This window comes from Amblyraja radiata, chromosome 22 (assembly GCF_010909765.2).
Source record: "Amblyraja radiata isolate CabotCenter1 chromosome 22, sAmbRad1.1.pri, whole genome shotgun sequence".
Lineage (NCBI taxonomy): Eukaryota > Metazoa > Chordata > Chondrichthyes > Rajiformes > Rajidae > Amblyraja > Amblyraja radiata.
The window spans coordinates 8881771-8896559 of NC_045977.1; the positions used below are offsets into that span (position 1 = coordinate 8881771).

A 14789-nucleotide genomic window follows, 5' to 3' on the forward strand; every position below is an offset into this window, starting at 1 on the left:
GCTGCCCTGGTGGAGTGAGATGTATATACGTCAGTATTTACTCCAGCAGCTTCCAGTACCTGCTTGAGCCATCTTGAGATAGTTTGGCTCGTCACCCGACCATGAGGTTTCTTGTGGCTGACCCATAAGGCTTTTTCTCTTCCTCGGGGATCTCTTGTTGTGTTGATGTAATTTAGTAAGTGGGTCATGACACATAACCGTGGTTCAGGTGGGTATGCCCGGAAATCCATAACTAGGCCTGATGTTCCTGGCCTGCTCTGCTTTACCAGCTCCTGAATGGTGAATGAGACACGGTCTGGTGTTATAACCATGTTGCCCAGTCGCAGTAAGTGGAGGGACTGGACTCTGTGCTGAGACTAGTGCCATCAGCATGACCGTCTTCAGGGTTAGCTGTTCCAGGGTGAGAGACCTGGCTGGTGATCATCCCCTTAGGTATGTCAGGACCACACTGACATCCCAGATTTTGGTGTACCTAGGTCTAGGGGAATTGGAGTTGAATATACCTCTCATGAGTTTGATCACCAGCGGGTGAGACCCTATGGCCTGTTGTCCTGATGCCTGTATTAAGTAGGCTGACAGAGCACTTCTGGCAGTATTGATGGCGCTGTAGCTCAGTCCTTCATTGTGGTGAAGGCCTGCCAGGAACTCCAGTACATTGGTTATGGTTGTATATGAGTATGTAGTTCCAGTATTCGAGCAGTATCTTTCCCACTTCCTGATGCTCGATAGGTATTGTTTTCTTGTGGACATACGGTGGGACGCTGTAATCGTGTTGATGGTCCTGTCAGACAATCCCAGGCCCAGCAGTGGTCTTTTCATAATCTGCAACCCAGTAGTTTAATTTTATCATGGCATGAATGGCTTATGCCTGATACCGTGAGTCAATAGGTCTGGGCTACTGGGAAAGGTCATTAGGGTTTCGATGTCCATGTCGAGGACCACTGGGAACCATGGCTGTGTAGGCCAGTCGGGTACTATCAAAATACCTGAAGCAGAGTCCATCTGTATTTTGCATAGTACCCGACTGATGAGGCAGAAGGGGGGAAAGGCATAAAATAAATATTTTCCCCAGTCCAGCGCGAATGCATTTATCGCTGCTTCCTCAGGGTCTGGTTCCCAAGCGACATACATTGGTACCTGGTGATTTAGTCTGGATGCAAAGAGACCGATATCTGGTGTGCCATATTGCTTTGTAATTTTAGCAAATGCTTTGGGATTTAACATCCATTCGGTGTTATCATTGAATTTGCGTGACCTGATGTCTGCCACTGTATTTAGCTTACCTGGTAGGTAAGTTGCTGATAGCCAAATATGTCTATCGACACACCATTGCCAGATTGTGTTGACCAAATTGTCACATGATATCGATTTTATTCCGCCCATATGGTTAATATAGGCCACCACCGTGGTATTATCAATATGTAAACGAACATGCAAGTGGTGCATATTCGTAGAATATGCTTTGAAACCATAAAACGCATCCAACATTTCCAAATAATTTATGCCCAGTGTCTGTAGTAAAGATGATTCTAGGTTAGTCCATCTACCACCTGTGCTGGATATGGTATTAGTTGCTCCCCAGCCTTGAGCACTGGCATCTGTTTGTATAGTTAACGTTGGATTATTGATGATGATAGGGCTGGAACTATGCCAAATGATCACTATCCACCATTGTAACTCTGATATCGCTTCAATGGGTCATTTCATGGTTCGGTCAAAGTGACCTGTATGTCGTTTTAACGCCTGCACTTTTGCCCTTTGTAGGTTTTGATAGTGCAGAGGTCCAAATTGTGTAGCTGGAAATGTTGTTACTATTTTGCCAATTACTCTTGCCACTTGTCGAATGGTTGGTCGATCGCTAACCATTAAATTGTTACACGTCTGTGCCAATTCTGCTGCTTTATCTTTTGGCAATGTTACAGACATGTGGACTGAGTTAATTGTGAATCCCAGATAGTCCATAGTTGTGGACGGCGTCAACTTAGATTTATCTGGATGTAAGACAAATCCCAGGGTTTCAAACAATTGTTTGGTAGCTAATACAGCTGATTTAGCCAATTCCATGGTTTTGCCTACTATTAGAATATCTTCAAGATATGCCATGACAATATGTCTCTGTTTTCTTAATGTTGCCAATGCTGGTTTTAATATCTTGGTAAATAGTCTTGGGGCTGATGTTAATGCATTAGGCAACGCTTTAAACTGCCATAGTTGCCCCCATCCAGGTAAATTTCAGGTATCTGCGATGATCCTTTTGAATGGGTACTGAATAGTAGGCATCTTTTAAATCGATGCTTGCCATAAAGTTTCCTTTGGAAATCAGTTGTTTGGCAGTTACAAATGTTTCCATTTTGAAATGTATATACTTAACAAAGGTATTCAGTGAGGTTAAGTCAATGATGATGCGACATCCACCATCTTTTTTTGTTTTTGGTAAATATATTTGAGACAAATTCCAAAGGTTCACGTTTGGATTTCTCAATGATACCTTTTGTGAGTAACCTCACCAGTTCTGCTTGACCCTCTAGTTTTTCTTTGACTGAGAGGGTAAAGACCCATTGGGGTGCATGCTGAACTGGTGGCATGTTTTCTTGGATGAATTCTATTTTATATTCACGAATACTGTTAAGTATATAACTATCATTTGTGATAGACCTCCATGCTTCCATGAACAGGTATAATCTCCCCCGTTGGTACAGTTCCCCCACTTTTCATATGCTGGTAGGAACCAGACCCAACTACCTCCATAGTTATGGGTGTGTGCCTTTCTTCGGTTTCTTCATCCGACGTTGTGCTGCTGGATGTACTGCTGGTTGGGGGTGGCACATTTTCCATGGGGTCCGCTCTGGGCCCTGGCCTAAAAAAGGCTTTCGGGGATGGTATGCGGACCCCGAGCTTTCACCAGTCCCATGGGTTTGACGTCGACTGGTGGACGCGGTGGGGTACTGCCGTCTGGGTTGTGTGGGTCTGCTCGTTCCGGGGCATGCCCTCATGAGGCCGAATGCTTTGGACTCTTCCTCGAGGTCTTTTACTTGTTTTGACAAGTCCTTGCCAAACAGCAGGATCTGTGGCTCTGAGGCCGGTGTTATGCACAGTCCTGCAAATTTGGGGTTGAGAGCAGGTCTTATTATCTCCTTACGGAGGTTGTTTATTTCGTATTGGGTGTTGCACAGCAGAGCTAGAGTGTCTTGCTGGTTGGTGGTCATGTCCACCCCATCCACGGAACGAGCATAGGAAGTAATAGCTGCAATTTCAGTTCCTGGTTTCGGATACTCTGCCCAACGTACCCCCAGATTTGGCTGTTGACGGCCGGGACGTTGAGCGAAATGCAGTTCTCCGGAGGCGAATATAGTTCTAGTGCCTCATTGACTACCTGTTCTTGTAGGGGTTTGAAGGACAGGTAGTCAATGCTGGCCGCCAATTTTGGCTGCAACGGCCGCCCTGCTCGTGGTGTAGACACATAGCGAATCACCACACCCAGCAGCTCTTCCTGGTCCTGTACCCCGTGCGTACTCCCGACATCTTCGGCCAGTGACCCCTGTTCCTGACCAGCCCACTCCTGGTCGCCAACGCTGTCCTTGGCTGAGGGGGAAGCGATGGGCAGTGCATTGTAAGGCACTGGGGGAGTGCCTGAGCTCCCTTGGCGAGACTGCTCCAGCTCCCGAAGCAAGTCTCGCTGGAGCATTTGCTCCATGAGTCTTTCCAAGCGGCTCAGGCGGCTGCCTTTGCCGCTCTTGGGTGGAGAGTCTTCCTGGTCAGAGTCATCAGTGATAGCGTGTGCGGTCCAGGTGCCGCCTCTCGCCCCCCACTGATGGAACGCTCCTGTTCTGTTGGAGTTGAACGGGGGGGCGGTCTTTTTCCCTTGTCGTGCCGTGCTCATTTTCTCCAGTTTTTTCTCAGTCTGGAGAGCACAAAGCAAAACAAAGTTTTCCAATAACGACCTCAGAGTAAGTACTTACCTGACGGTCCGTCTTTTTAAAGCTTGTAGCGGGAGCGCCTGTATTCCCATTCGTCGCTGTTGCACTGCGTGAAAGCTCATGTCGCGCATGCGTGCTGTACGGGTTCTTCACGTAGTCACTCACGTGACTCCGAAGTAAAATTGTCCAACCTGCTGTAGTTGTTAATTTAAATTATCAGCAGCCCTTAGATCAGCTTCTTGGACTTGAGGGCCAAATTCAATTAGAATGTGAATGTCATTTGCTTGTCAGTGTGTCACAATGTTTCTGCACCAATTTTGTGGCGTGCTGCATCAATACCTGCTATTTTTAATCCATCCATGTCATGTGAACATCCTAAAATGGAACAAAGTGTTCATCAACATTTGAGAGATCCTGTATGAACTTGTATAATTATCTTTCATATGCCATTTTAAAATGCAAACAATTGACTAGTGTATGATTGTGATTCTCCACTTTGTTTCAGAATTAAGAAACAATTAATATTTTAGAATTTCCTATTGAAATTGTGCTCAAGACTTATAGTCATCACTTATAAAGCGTTCATAAAATGAGTGTTCAAAAGGGAACTGCAGATGCTGGAATATCAAAGGTACACAAAATTGCTGGGGAAACTCAGCAGGTGCAGCAGTATCTATGGAGCGAAGGAAATAGGCGACGTTTCGGGGCGAAACCCTTCTTCAGACCATAAAATGAGTGGTTGTTTCTGTCTGAAACGATAAGACCCAAGCATGACGTGCTATACGCTCTTCTCTTCAGTTGTACTAAAGAGGCATGATAAACCAGTCGTCTCCAAAAGGATCTACAGGCGACAGCAGCACGTGTACAAAATGAAGCTTACATCTCTGCACTCCAACCTGATGAACAACATGAGAACAAGTGTTGACTGCCCTAACCTGGGTAATATTTCAGTGAAATGTTTGATGGAATCAAAACCAGCAGAAAAAGCATCATGAATTCACAATTAACACTCAAGTTGGAGACGAGTAAAAAATTTATTAATGTAGAAAATAATTTGAATAAAAATTAAATGATCAGTTTACATACAAAATCTTGCACTAAAACCTTGTCCAGATTTAAAAACATCTCAGTGCAACTATTTATAAAAACTCCATGTGTACAATGCACCAACATTATTAAATGATGATTGAACTATCAATATTTTACATTACAAATCATGTGCGATGGTGTCAGAAATAAACTCCATTATGCAAAATATGATCGCACTGAGCATCTATATTCATGAAAACAGTCACACAGCTAGTATGACCTTTGTTTGAAATGCAACCTTAGAGATATTGTATACTGTTGAGATCGCTAGGTGTTTTTTGAACCTGCCAGACCAACACCTCATTGTATGCAATAGATAGGAGGAATTTTCCAGATGGTGCAAATCGAATGAAGTGAACAGTATCATTGTGCCCAGTGAAATCTTGGCATTTTCCATTTGGATAATGAATTATCTTCATAAGTCTCTCTGCAAAACATGAATAATACAACCTATGAAATCTGAACAGCGTATGCCATAAAATGTGTTAAAGATAAAGTTTAGGCTTCAAATAATTCTTACTTAATGCATAGATCTCATTGGTTTGAAGCTTCTACTGTTGACTTTCTATTTACCATTTAATCCACAACAAGTATATTCCAAAGTTTTCTATTCACAGATTGAAAATATTTTACAATATTTGTTTACTGGAATTACAAAAATGTGAACCAATCTTGATGCCACATTTAGGTTTTAACAGTCTTTTGCACTAATCAAAATATTGCTCAGTGTTTTAGTCCATGCATTATAACAACCTGTAGACCTCATCTGGGAGAAATACATTTTATTTTGAAGATAGGTTCTTATTCCTGATGACTAGATATATTTTAAGCATTTCAATTAGAAATATACCATGTGGTCCTTGTGCTCTTCCATTTCTTGGAATATTTAAAGGCAGAGTTACACTCAAAACCATAAACTAGAGAGTAGCGTGTTGGGGCTGTACAAGAAAATTGGGTGATGGTGGAGAATTGTGTTAACAGGTTCCATGTAGGCATTAAGCTGCAATCGCTTAGTTTATGGCAATGAAACAAATTGGTAAGCAAATTATGTTTACACACAGTGCTGTTAATCAATGTTTTGTTCTGTGATGATATGGGAGATTATGCTAAATCATTTAATTTAAACAGAAGAACATCTGATAAGTATCGTACAATGTCTGAAAGCATAAGGAAAGAAATAAATAGACAATAGGTGCAGGAGTAACTCGTTCCTGCCTTCTCCCCCTATCTAGCTCTCTTGAAAGTATCCAGAGAACCGGCTTCCACCGCCCTCTGAGGCAGAGAATTCCACAGACTCACAACTCTCTGTGTGAAGTATTTCCTCGTCTCGTTCTAAATGGCTTACCCCTTATTCTGAAACTGTTCTCATCCTTCTAAACTCCAGAGTATACAAGCCCAGCCGCTCCATTCTCTCAGCATATGACAGTCCCGCTAGCCCGGGAATTAACATTGTAAACCTACACTGCACTCCCTCAATAGCAAGAATGCCCATCCTCAAATTAGGGGACCAAAACTGCACACAATACTCCAGGTGTGGTCTCACTAGGGCCCTATACAACTGCAGAAGGACCACTTTGCTCCTATACTCAACTCCTCTTGTTATGAAGGCCAACATGCCATTCGCTTTCTTCACTGCTTGCTGTACCTGCATGCTTACTTTCATTGACTGATGAACAGGACCCCCAGATCCCGTTGTACTTCCCCTTTTCCCAACTTAACACCATTTGGATAATAATCTGCCTTCCTGGTTTTGCTACCAAAGTGATGAACCTCACATTTATGCACATTAAACTGCATTGCGATGCATCTGCCCACTCACCCAACCTGTCCAAGTCACCCTGCATTCTCATAGCATCCTCCTCACAGTTCACACTGCCACCCAGCTTTGTGTCATTGCGAATTTGCTAATGTTACTTTGAATCCCTTCATTGAAATCAATGATGTATATTGTAAATAGCTGCGGTCCCAGCACCGAGCCTTGCGGTACCCCACTAGTCACTGCCTGCCATTCTGAAAGGGACCCGTTAATTCCTGCTCTTTGTTTCCTATCTGCCAATCAATTTTCTATCCATGTCAGCACTCTACCCGCAATACCATGTGCCCTAATTCTGCCCAGTAATCTCCTATGTGGGACCTTATCAAATGCTTTCTGAAAGTCCAGGTACACTACATCCCTTGTCCATTTTCCTAGTTACATCCTCAAAATATTCAAGATTAGTCTAGCATGATTTCCCCTTCGAAAATCCATGCTGACTCAGACCAATCCAGTCAGTGCTGTCCAAATGTGTCACTATTTAATCTTTTAAAATTGACTCCAGCAACTTCCCCACCACCGATGTCAGGCTAACTGGTCTATAATTCCCTGTTTTCTCTCACCTGCCTTTCTTAAAAAGTGAGATAACATTAGCTACCCTCCAATCCACAGGAACTGATCCTGAATCTATAGAACATTGGAAAATGATCACCAATGCGTCCACGATTTCTAGAGCCACTTCCTTAAGTACCCTGGGATGCAGACCATCAGGCCCTGGGGATTTATCAGCCTTCAGTCCCCCATCAGTCTACCCAACACCATATCCTGCCTAATGTGGATTGCCTTCAGTTCCTCTATCACCCCAGATCCTCTGGCCACTACTATATCAGGAAGATTGTTTGTGTCCTCCTTAGTGAAGACGTATCTAAAGTACCTGTTCAACTCATCTGCCATTTCCTTGTTTCCCATAATAAATTCACCTTTTTCAGTCTCCAAGGGTCCAACTTTGGTCTTAACTATTTTTTTCCTCTTAATGGCTCCTTAACCTCAAGTTCCTTTATCAAATCCGGTTCATTACATAACACTAAATCCAGAATTGCCTTCTCCCTGGTAGGCTCCAATACAAGCTGCTCTAAGAAGCTATCATGGAGGCACTCCACAAACTCCCTTTCTTGGGGTCCAGTACCAACCTGATTTTCCCAGTCTACCTGCATGTTGAAATCTCCCATAACAACCGTAGCATTACCTTTACTACATGCCAATTTTAACTCCTGATTCAATTTGCGCCCTATGTCCAGGCTACTGTTTGGGGGCCTGGAGATAAGTCCCATTAGGGTATTTTTACCGTTACAATTCCTTAGTTCTATCCATACTGACTCCACATCTCCTGTTTCAATGTCACCCCTTGCAAGGGACTGAATTTCATTCCTCACCAACAGAGCTACCCCAACCCCTCTGCCCACCTGTCTGTCTTTTCGATAGGAAGTATACCCTTGAATATTCAGTTCCCATCCCTGGCCCTCTTGCAGCCATGTCTCTGTAATTTCCACAACATCATACTTGCCAATTTCTAACTGAGCCTCAGGCTCGTCCATTTTATTTCTTATACTTCGCGCATTCCTATACAACACTTTGACCTCAGTATTCACCTCCCCTCTCGCACCGCTGCCAAATGGGCCTGACCTTACTCTCTTATCCCTTCTCGAACTTTCCTTCCCATTAATTCGGGAGTCTTTTGTAACTTTTCCTGTACTCACTTCCCCTTCAACTCCATCTTCATACTCCCAATTTGTCAATCCCTCCTCCGCACTATTTAGTATACCATATATACTATAATATTAAATGGAAATTCTCAGCTGCATCTATTGGAGAGACACACAAAATGCTGGAGTAACTCAGCAGGACAGGCAGCATCACTGAAGAGAAGGAATGGGTGACATTCCGGGTAGAGACCCTTCGTCAGAGAAACATTTTGGTCAATGACTGGTCATCAGAACTAGGGAAGTGAGGGGGAAAAAAAAGCAGTTTTGGCGAGGGATAGGGCAGGAAAGAACAAAGGGAATGTTGAATTTGTCACCTAAACAACCTTGTTCACCAGCTTAATAGACATTTCCCCTCTTCCCCCACAACTTAATCAGGTTAATTTCTCACAGATTTATTGGTACGTCAACATGAAATACCACGGGCATAAATTCACATTCCAATATTGTTACGTTATTTATTATTTTAATGCATGCAATGTGTTTGAGTGATCAGGAGTCACATTAATATTTGGTGCCTTTTCTGGTTGAATTTCTTTTACAAGAACTAGTGGTACAGATCATAGAACAAAAATAATTCTTACCACAGGTCCCCACAGCAATAAGTTGTCCTGTTGGAGAGAGGCACAAACTTGCAGCCCAATGAGGTAAAGCTATTTGTTTAATTGTCTGAGATAAGAAAAAAAGGGGCAGTTTAGGTTATTCAAAGAATGTCACAAATAATATAGGTAGAATCATTTTTGTAAACCTGATATTTGTTCCTCCAGGTACTCAAATACATCCCCCCCCCCCCCTCTCATCCCTGTTTGTTTCACCCATACCAGGTGCAACTATCCAACATAGTTAGTGAACTGTTCCCCAAATGTGTGCAATTTCACATGGCAACTGTACTTTAGTTCGATGCTCTGCCAAACAACAATGTTACTTTCTCGAACACTATGTCAAATTATCAAAGCACAAATACACAGTACTGTGTTATATAAAGCTGTTTTTGGCTATACCTGTTTGCTATGGAGACAATACAAAATAATTTCCGGTTTCACTCCAAATCCCACGTATACCACAATGCCACTCTGACGAGGAGAGAAGGCAGCCAGACTCGGTGGGAGACTATTCTTGTCACGTATCTGAAACAAAAATTGAAATCAAACAATGTATTCTAATAGATCATTTGAAATGCCTTCTGATTGTTTATTCTAATGTTTATTTAGTGTGCAGAATGCCAGAGTTGCTCATTCTTAACAAAGGAAAACGTACTTTGTTTTCCCCTAATATATCATAAATGGCTCCATAGTCTTCTGCAGTCAACCTCCACTCCAGAGACCCAAGCATATAACACTTCATTACTGTATTGCTGGGAGTAGGTATGTTGCAAAGCCTACCTGAAGCGTCGCTGAAAATCTGTCGCTGCGGGTGTGCGCGATTTTGGCGCCGTTTAGAGGGGGCGGGTTTAAAACGCGATTTTCGCTAGGCTGTTCAAATCGAAGATGTTCAGCCTAGTTAATTATTAACGAAAAATCGCTGGAAGACCCCGTCGCAAAAGTTATTATTAGTTTTAAAGGCCACGTATAATAGTTATAGTAGTTTAAAAATCAACCTCTAAACCCGCGAACACCAGCAACCGCAGGGTCTCATAAAGCAAATAGCAGAAGGTAGGCTGTATATTTTTACATTAAAAAGGGCTTCTAAAGATCCCTTTATACAAAGTTTAATATTGCGAGTAGCTCATTTTGGGCCCATTATATCCCGCAGTATTTTTCTCGGCATTTGAGGGCACAAATCTACCGCAATGTGAACGTTCTAAACCAGCGCGTTCACAGGAACCCACTAGAAAGCTGATTTAAATGGACTTTAATTTACAGCAATTGAACACTAAATTGCTTCCATTTGGTCTATAAATTAATGTAAATGAGATTTAAAAATCATGTTTTATTGTGAATTATTTGTGAATATTATTTGGACATTTAGGCTATTTAAAAATGTTAATCATTTATTAAGAAATGGATAGATGTTTAGATCTAGTAATTGAAGTCTGAAATTAGCTACAATTAGGTAACTAACTAATTATATGCTTTAATTTCAGGTCATCCAAGTAAGATAATTTTATATTTGTTTCAGAATGCTTCAATCTATGATAACTGAAAATTTCATTCAGTTCTCTTAATTTTTAAGAAAGTTATGGGCTTTTGACTGTTCACGATCACAGCTTTTTTGTTATGTCCATAGAAAATCAATAGGGAACAAGATGCTCATTTCCCAGTATGAAAATGGCCATAACTTTTTAAATACTTGAGATATGAAAGTGAATTAGGTGTCAAATTAAACTTATTTTTATGCTTTATCTGATGGGATAAATTGCAGACTTGATTTTTAAAATCTCAAAATTTTGTAACATTGCTACTGGGAGTGTCAACCTTTCTGCAATATTTTGCCATGACAACTCATCCCATTAATGTCAAGATGGATACAAGATATAGGGGAGCTCCGACCTATGCTTGGTCAATTAAAACCATGAAAAAATAAGTTACTTTGCTTAGATAAAATAATGGAAGGTTTTGCAAAAAAAGGGCGGTGCAGTGATTGAGCTGCTAACAGCTCCAGAGATCCAGGTTAGATCGTTGCCTCGGGTGCTGTCTGTGCTGAGTTTGTATGTGCTCACAGTGACCACACGGTCACTGCAGATGCTGCGGTCTTTTCCCATATTCCAAAGACCTACAGGTTTGTTTGATACAAATACATCTATAGATGCTCCTGAACACATCATCAGTGATGTAACCTGGGGTCATTGGGTGTTTCGGGTCTTTCAACATCAGACACCATCACCCAGGCGACCCAGCCGTGGTTGATCAGACCACGACTTGTGTTCAGGTGGCATTCGCTCCTCCCCATGGACCTCCTCTCCTGATCCAGAGCCATCTCGAGGCCTTCTCCGCTGCCCGTGGTGTTCTTGATGGCCTTCATCCTCGCCACTCCGTTTATGCCCATGTAGAGCGATTGCCCTGCAAAACCTCTGCAGCCAACCTCGATGGGCATACACCTTGCCTTCCAGCCCTGCTTGCGGCAGTCTATGACCAGCTCATCATACTTGGCCATCTTCCTCTCGTGGGCCTCCTCCAGCCGGTCTTCCCACGGCACTGTCAGTTCCAACAAGACGATGTTTTTGGTCGCCTCTGAGACCAGGAGGATATTTGGCCTCACGGTGGTCGTGGCAATGTGCCGTGGGAACTTCAGCTGTTTCACCAGGTCTACGGAACGCTGCCAGTCCTGCGCAGTCGCCAGGATTTCTGACCGATTCCTGGCTGCTGTGGTTCTTGGCAGCTGCACTCCGGCCTTCACGTAGGTGATCATCTGGGTGGTGGGGCGTTCTCGTCTGCAGCTGCTGATTCCCATGCTGATGGCTTCTGCAATGGGTTTAAGAACCTGGTCGTGACGCCATGTGTACCGCCCCTGCCCAAGAGTCTTTGGGCAACAGCTCAGGATTTGCTCCAACGTTCCCTTGCCTGAGCATTGCGGGCAATCTGGAGATTCCGCTTTGCCCCAGATGAAGAGGTTCGATGGGCTGGGCAGGACATCATACACTGCCTGGACCAGGAACTTGATGCGCTGTGGTTCAGCCTGCCAGAGCTCAGTCCATGTGACTTTTCGGTCCATGGCCTGCTCCCACCTTGTCCAGGCTCCCTGCTGCCTCAATCCAACTGCTCTGGTAGACCTCTCCTCCTCCACCACTGCCCTCACTTCCTCCTGGACCAGCCTACGCCTCTCTTTCCCCTTGACCTTGTCAAACTGATGGGAAAATTCCCAGGCCAGCTCTTCCCCGAGTCACTGCTCCCACCAGGACTCTGTGGCATATCCGGGACTCTGCTTGCAGCACGGCTTCGCCGGCTCTCCACTTCCTCCCAGTTTTCACCTCCACCCCTGCTTGAGCCACCTTGGGGTCGCTGGAGTCCCTGTACAGCATCACCTCTCTGGCCCGAGTCACCTTGAACTCCTCCTCCAGGGACTTCAGGGGCAGCTGGAGCTTGGTGATATTTCCGTAAAGGGCGATGCTGCTAAGGCTCCTGGGCAGTCCCAGCCACCTTCTGAGAAAGCTGCTGACTTTCCTCTCCAATCTCTCTACGATGGATATTGGGACTTCGTAGACAAGCAGTGGCCAGAGTATTCTTGGCAGGATACCATGCCGAACTTGAACTTGCCGGCAAGCCCCGACTGCTCTCAACCAACTCTCCAGCTCCTGATAGGTTGCCTGGACAGATGCTGTATCCTTCAGGCTGCTGTTAAACACCTTGCCAAGACTCTTCACTGTCCTTTTGGAGACAGTTGGGATTGGTGTCCCTTCGATGCTGAAGCTGTCCATGACTTTGCCCTTCTTCAGCAAGAGTGACCTTGATTTTCCTGGCTTAAACCTCATCCTTGCCCATCCAATCAGCTTCTCCAACCCCTGCAGGATCCACCTGCCTCCTGGCACTGACTCAGTGGTGACAGTCAGGTCGTCCATGAAGGCTCTGATTGGTGGTTGGCGCATTCCTGACTTGGTCCGAGGGCCCCGGCACTCTGGCTCAGCAGACTTGACGATCATGTTCATCGCCAAGGCAAAAAGGATCACAGAGATGGTACAGCCTGTGATGATCCCAACCTCCAGTCTGTGCCACTCTGATGTTACTGACCCTGATGAGACTCTCATGCTGAACTGGTTGTAATAGTCCAGGATGAGATCTGCCACTTGGCCCGGCACATGATGCTTGGCCATGACTGTCTGGATCAGCTTGTTAGTTAGGTTAATTATTTTCTGTAAATTGCCCCAGGCGTGTAGGACATAGAACTGGTGTACTGATGGTCAGCATGGACTCAGATGGCTGAAGGGCCTATTTTCCACACCGTATTTCTAATCTAAACTACATGCTTCAGTGGATTCTGCAGTGCTCAAATTAGCTGCTACCACAAAATAATGACAACAATTTACTTGACTGTAAAGTGCAATGGGACATTTAAGGTCTAAAATATTATTGTTCCTCCTGTTTCCAACAAATAGCAAACTTGGCTCAATCTGTGTTCACATATGATTTTTCCAGTTCACATATGCAGGAGAATGTTAATTTTATCCTGCCTCATTTCTGACATACCAAAAGCAGTATAACCAGTTACATATTTTATTCATAGATAACATCCCACATACCGTTAAATTCTTAAATCATAATATTATACCATTTCGACTAACACTGTGTCTTAAATATAGCATTGGGCTTCATGTTTTCTACAAACAATTCTGTCATAAAACAAGATAAATTTATCAAAGTGGAACATTTCTAAACAGGGTCAGTTTTCCCATCCACGCAGTGATAGGCTCCAGTGAACAACTACCAAAATACAATTAGGCTAAAAGAGAAATAAACCTGTTCAATGTCAGTAAGCTAATGTCAGTAGCACATAGATGATGTTTCACAATATGACACATAGTCCATTCACCTCCCTAACAAATAAAATAGAAATTAATCTCACCTGAGGTTCAATAGGTGCTGGGAATGTCAACCAGTCAATGAGTTCACACTGGTCTTTATGCCAGTCAGCAGCCCAAATACTAACACGCCGATCAGAACTGACCGCTAACCACATTTCATCACCTTCAAGACCAAATTCATCATACTTGGAAAAAAAAAGAAAATAATCAAACATCATTAATTCAAATTCAACATCCCACTGTCAGCAGAAGGTAACATGATATTAACATTTTTTTTAATAGTGGCATTATCTTGAAAAAATATAAGATCTTTTTTACTGTAGCAAACAAAGCTACACAAGATATTAGTGTAAATGATTAAAAGTCTGGTTGCACAGATCAGTGTTAAGGTGCATGCTCAAAAAAGAGTTCAGCGATTAGTAAGAGGGAATTCAAGAATTTAAGGTCTTTGCAAATGAAGGAACAGCAGCCAGTAGTGGAACAAATACATTCTGGGATGATAGACTTCCTTTGTCACAATCACAAGGTTGGTGACTCTAGTAAGAGCTGTTGTGGTAATATGAAAGGAACCTGTGATCTGGTTGCAGGGATTACAATGAGGAGTTTGAGGAATGAGTTTACAGCATGTTCAAGCACTGGAGAGGATAAGATGATTGGAAGTGGGCTGTAGTTTGAATGGATGGGGGGGGGGAAGAGATACAGGGTAATTTCTTTGAAAACAGGTGACAGATTTTAAAGAGGGATGAATGGTACCCAAGGGCAAGTGGTAGGAGAGAGAGGGGTCAATTGTAAATTGAAACTAATTTTTATTTTAA

General features: G+C 43.4%; 1 protein-coding gene across 1 annotated transcript in view; it reads right to left on the reverse strand.

Moving 5' to 3' along the window:
• Nucleotides 1-4932: 4932 nt before the first annotated feature.
• Nucleotides 4933-14789, reverse strand: part of wdr90 (WD repeat domain 90) — a 146663-nt gene continuing 136806 nt past the window's right edge. Inside the window, exons 41-44 of the mRNA XM_033040329.1 lie at nucleotides 14016-14159; nucleotides 9521-9646; nucleotides 9104-9188; nucleotides 4933-5433 (exon numbers count right to left, since the gene is read on the reverse strand). Coding sequence (XP_032896220.1) covers nucleotides 5246-5433; nucleotides 9104-9188; nucleotides 9521-9646; nucleotides 14016-14159 — 543 coding nt within the window. The 3' untranslated portion in view covers nucleotides 4933-5245. The remainder of the gene's footprint in view (nucleotides 5434-9103; nucleotides 9189-9520; nucleotides 9647-14015; nucleotides 14160-14789) is intronic.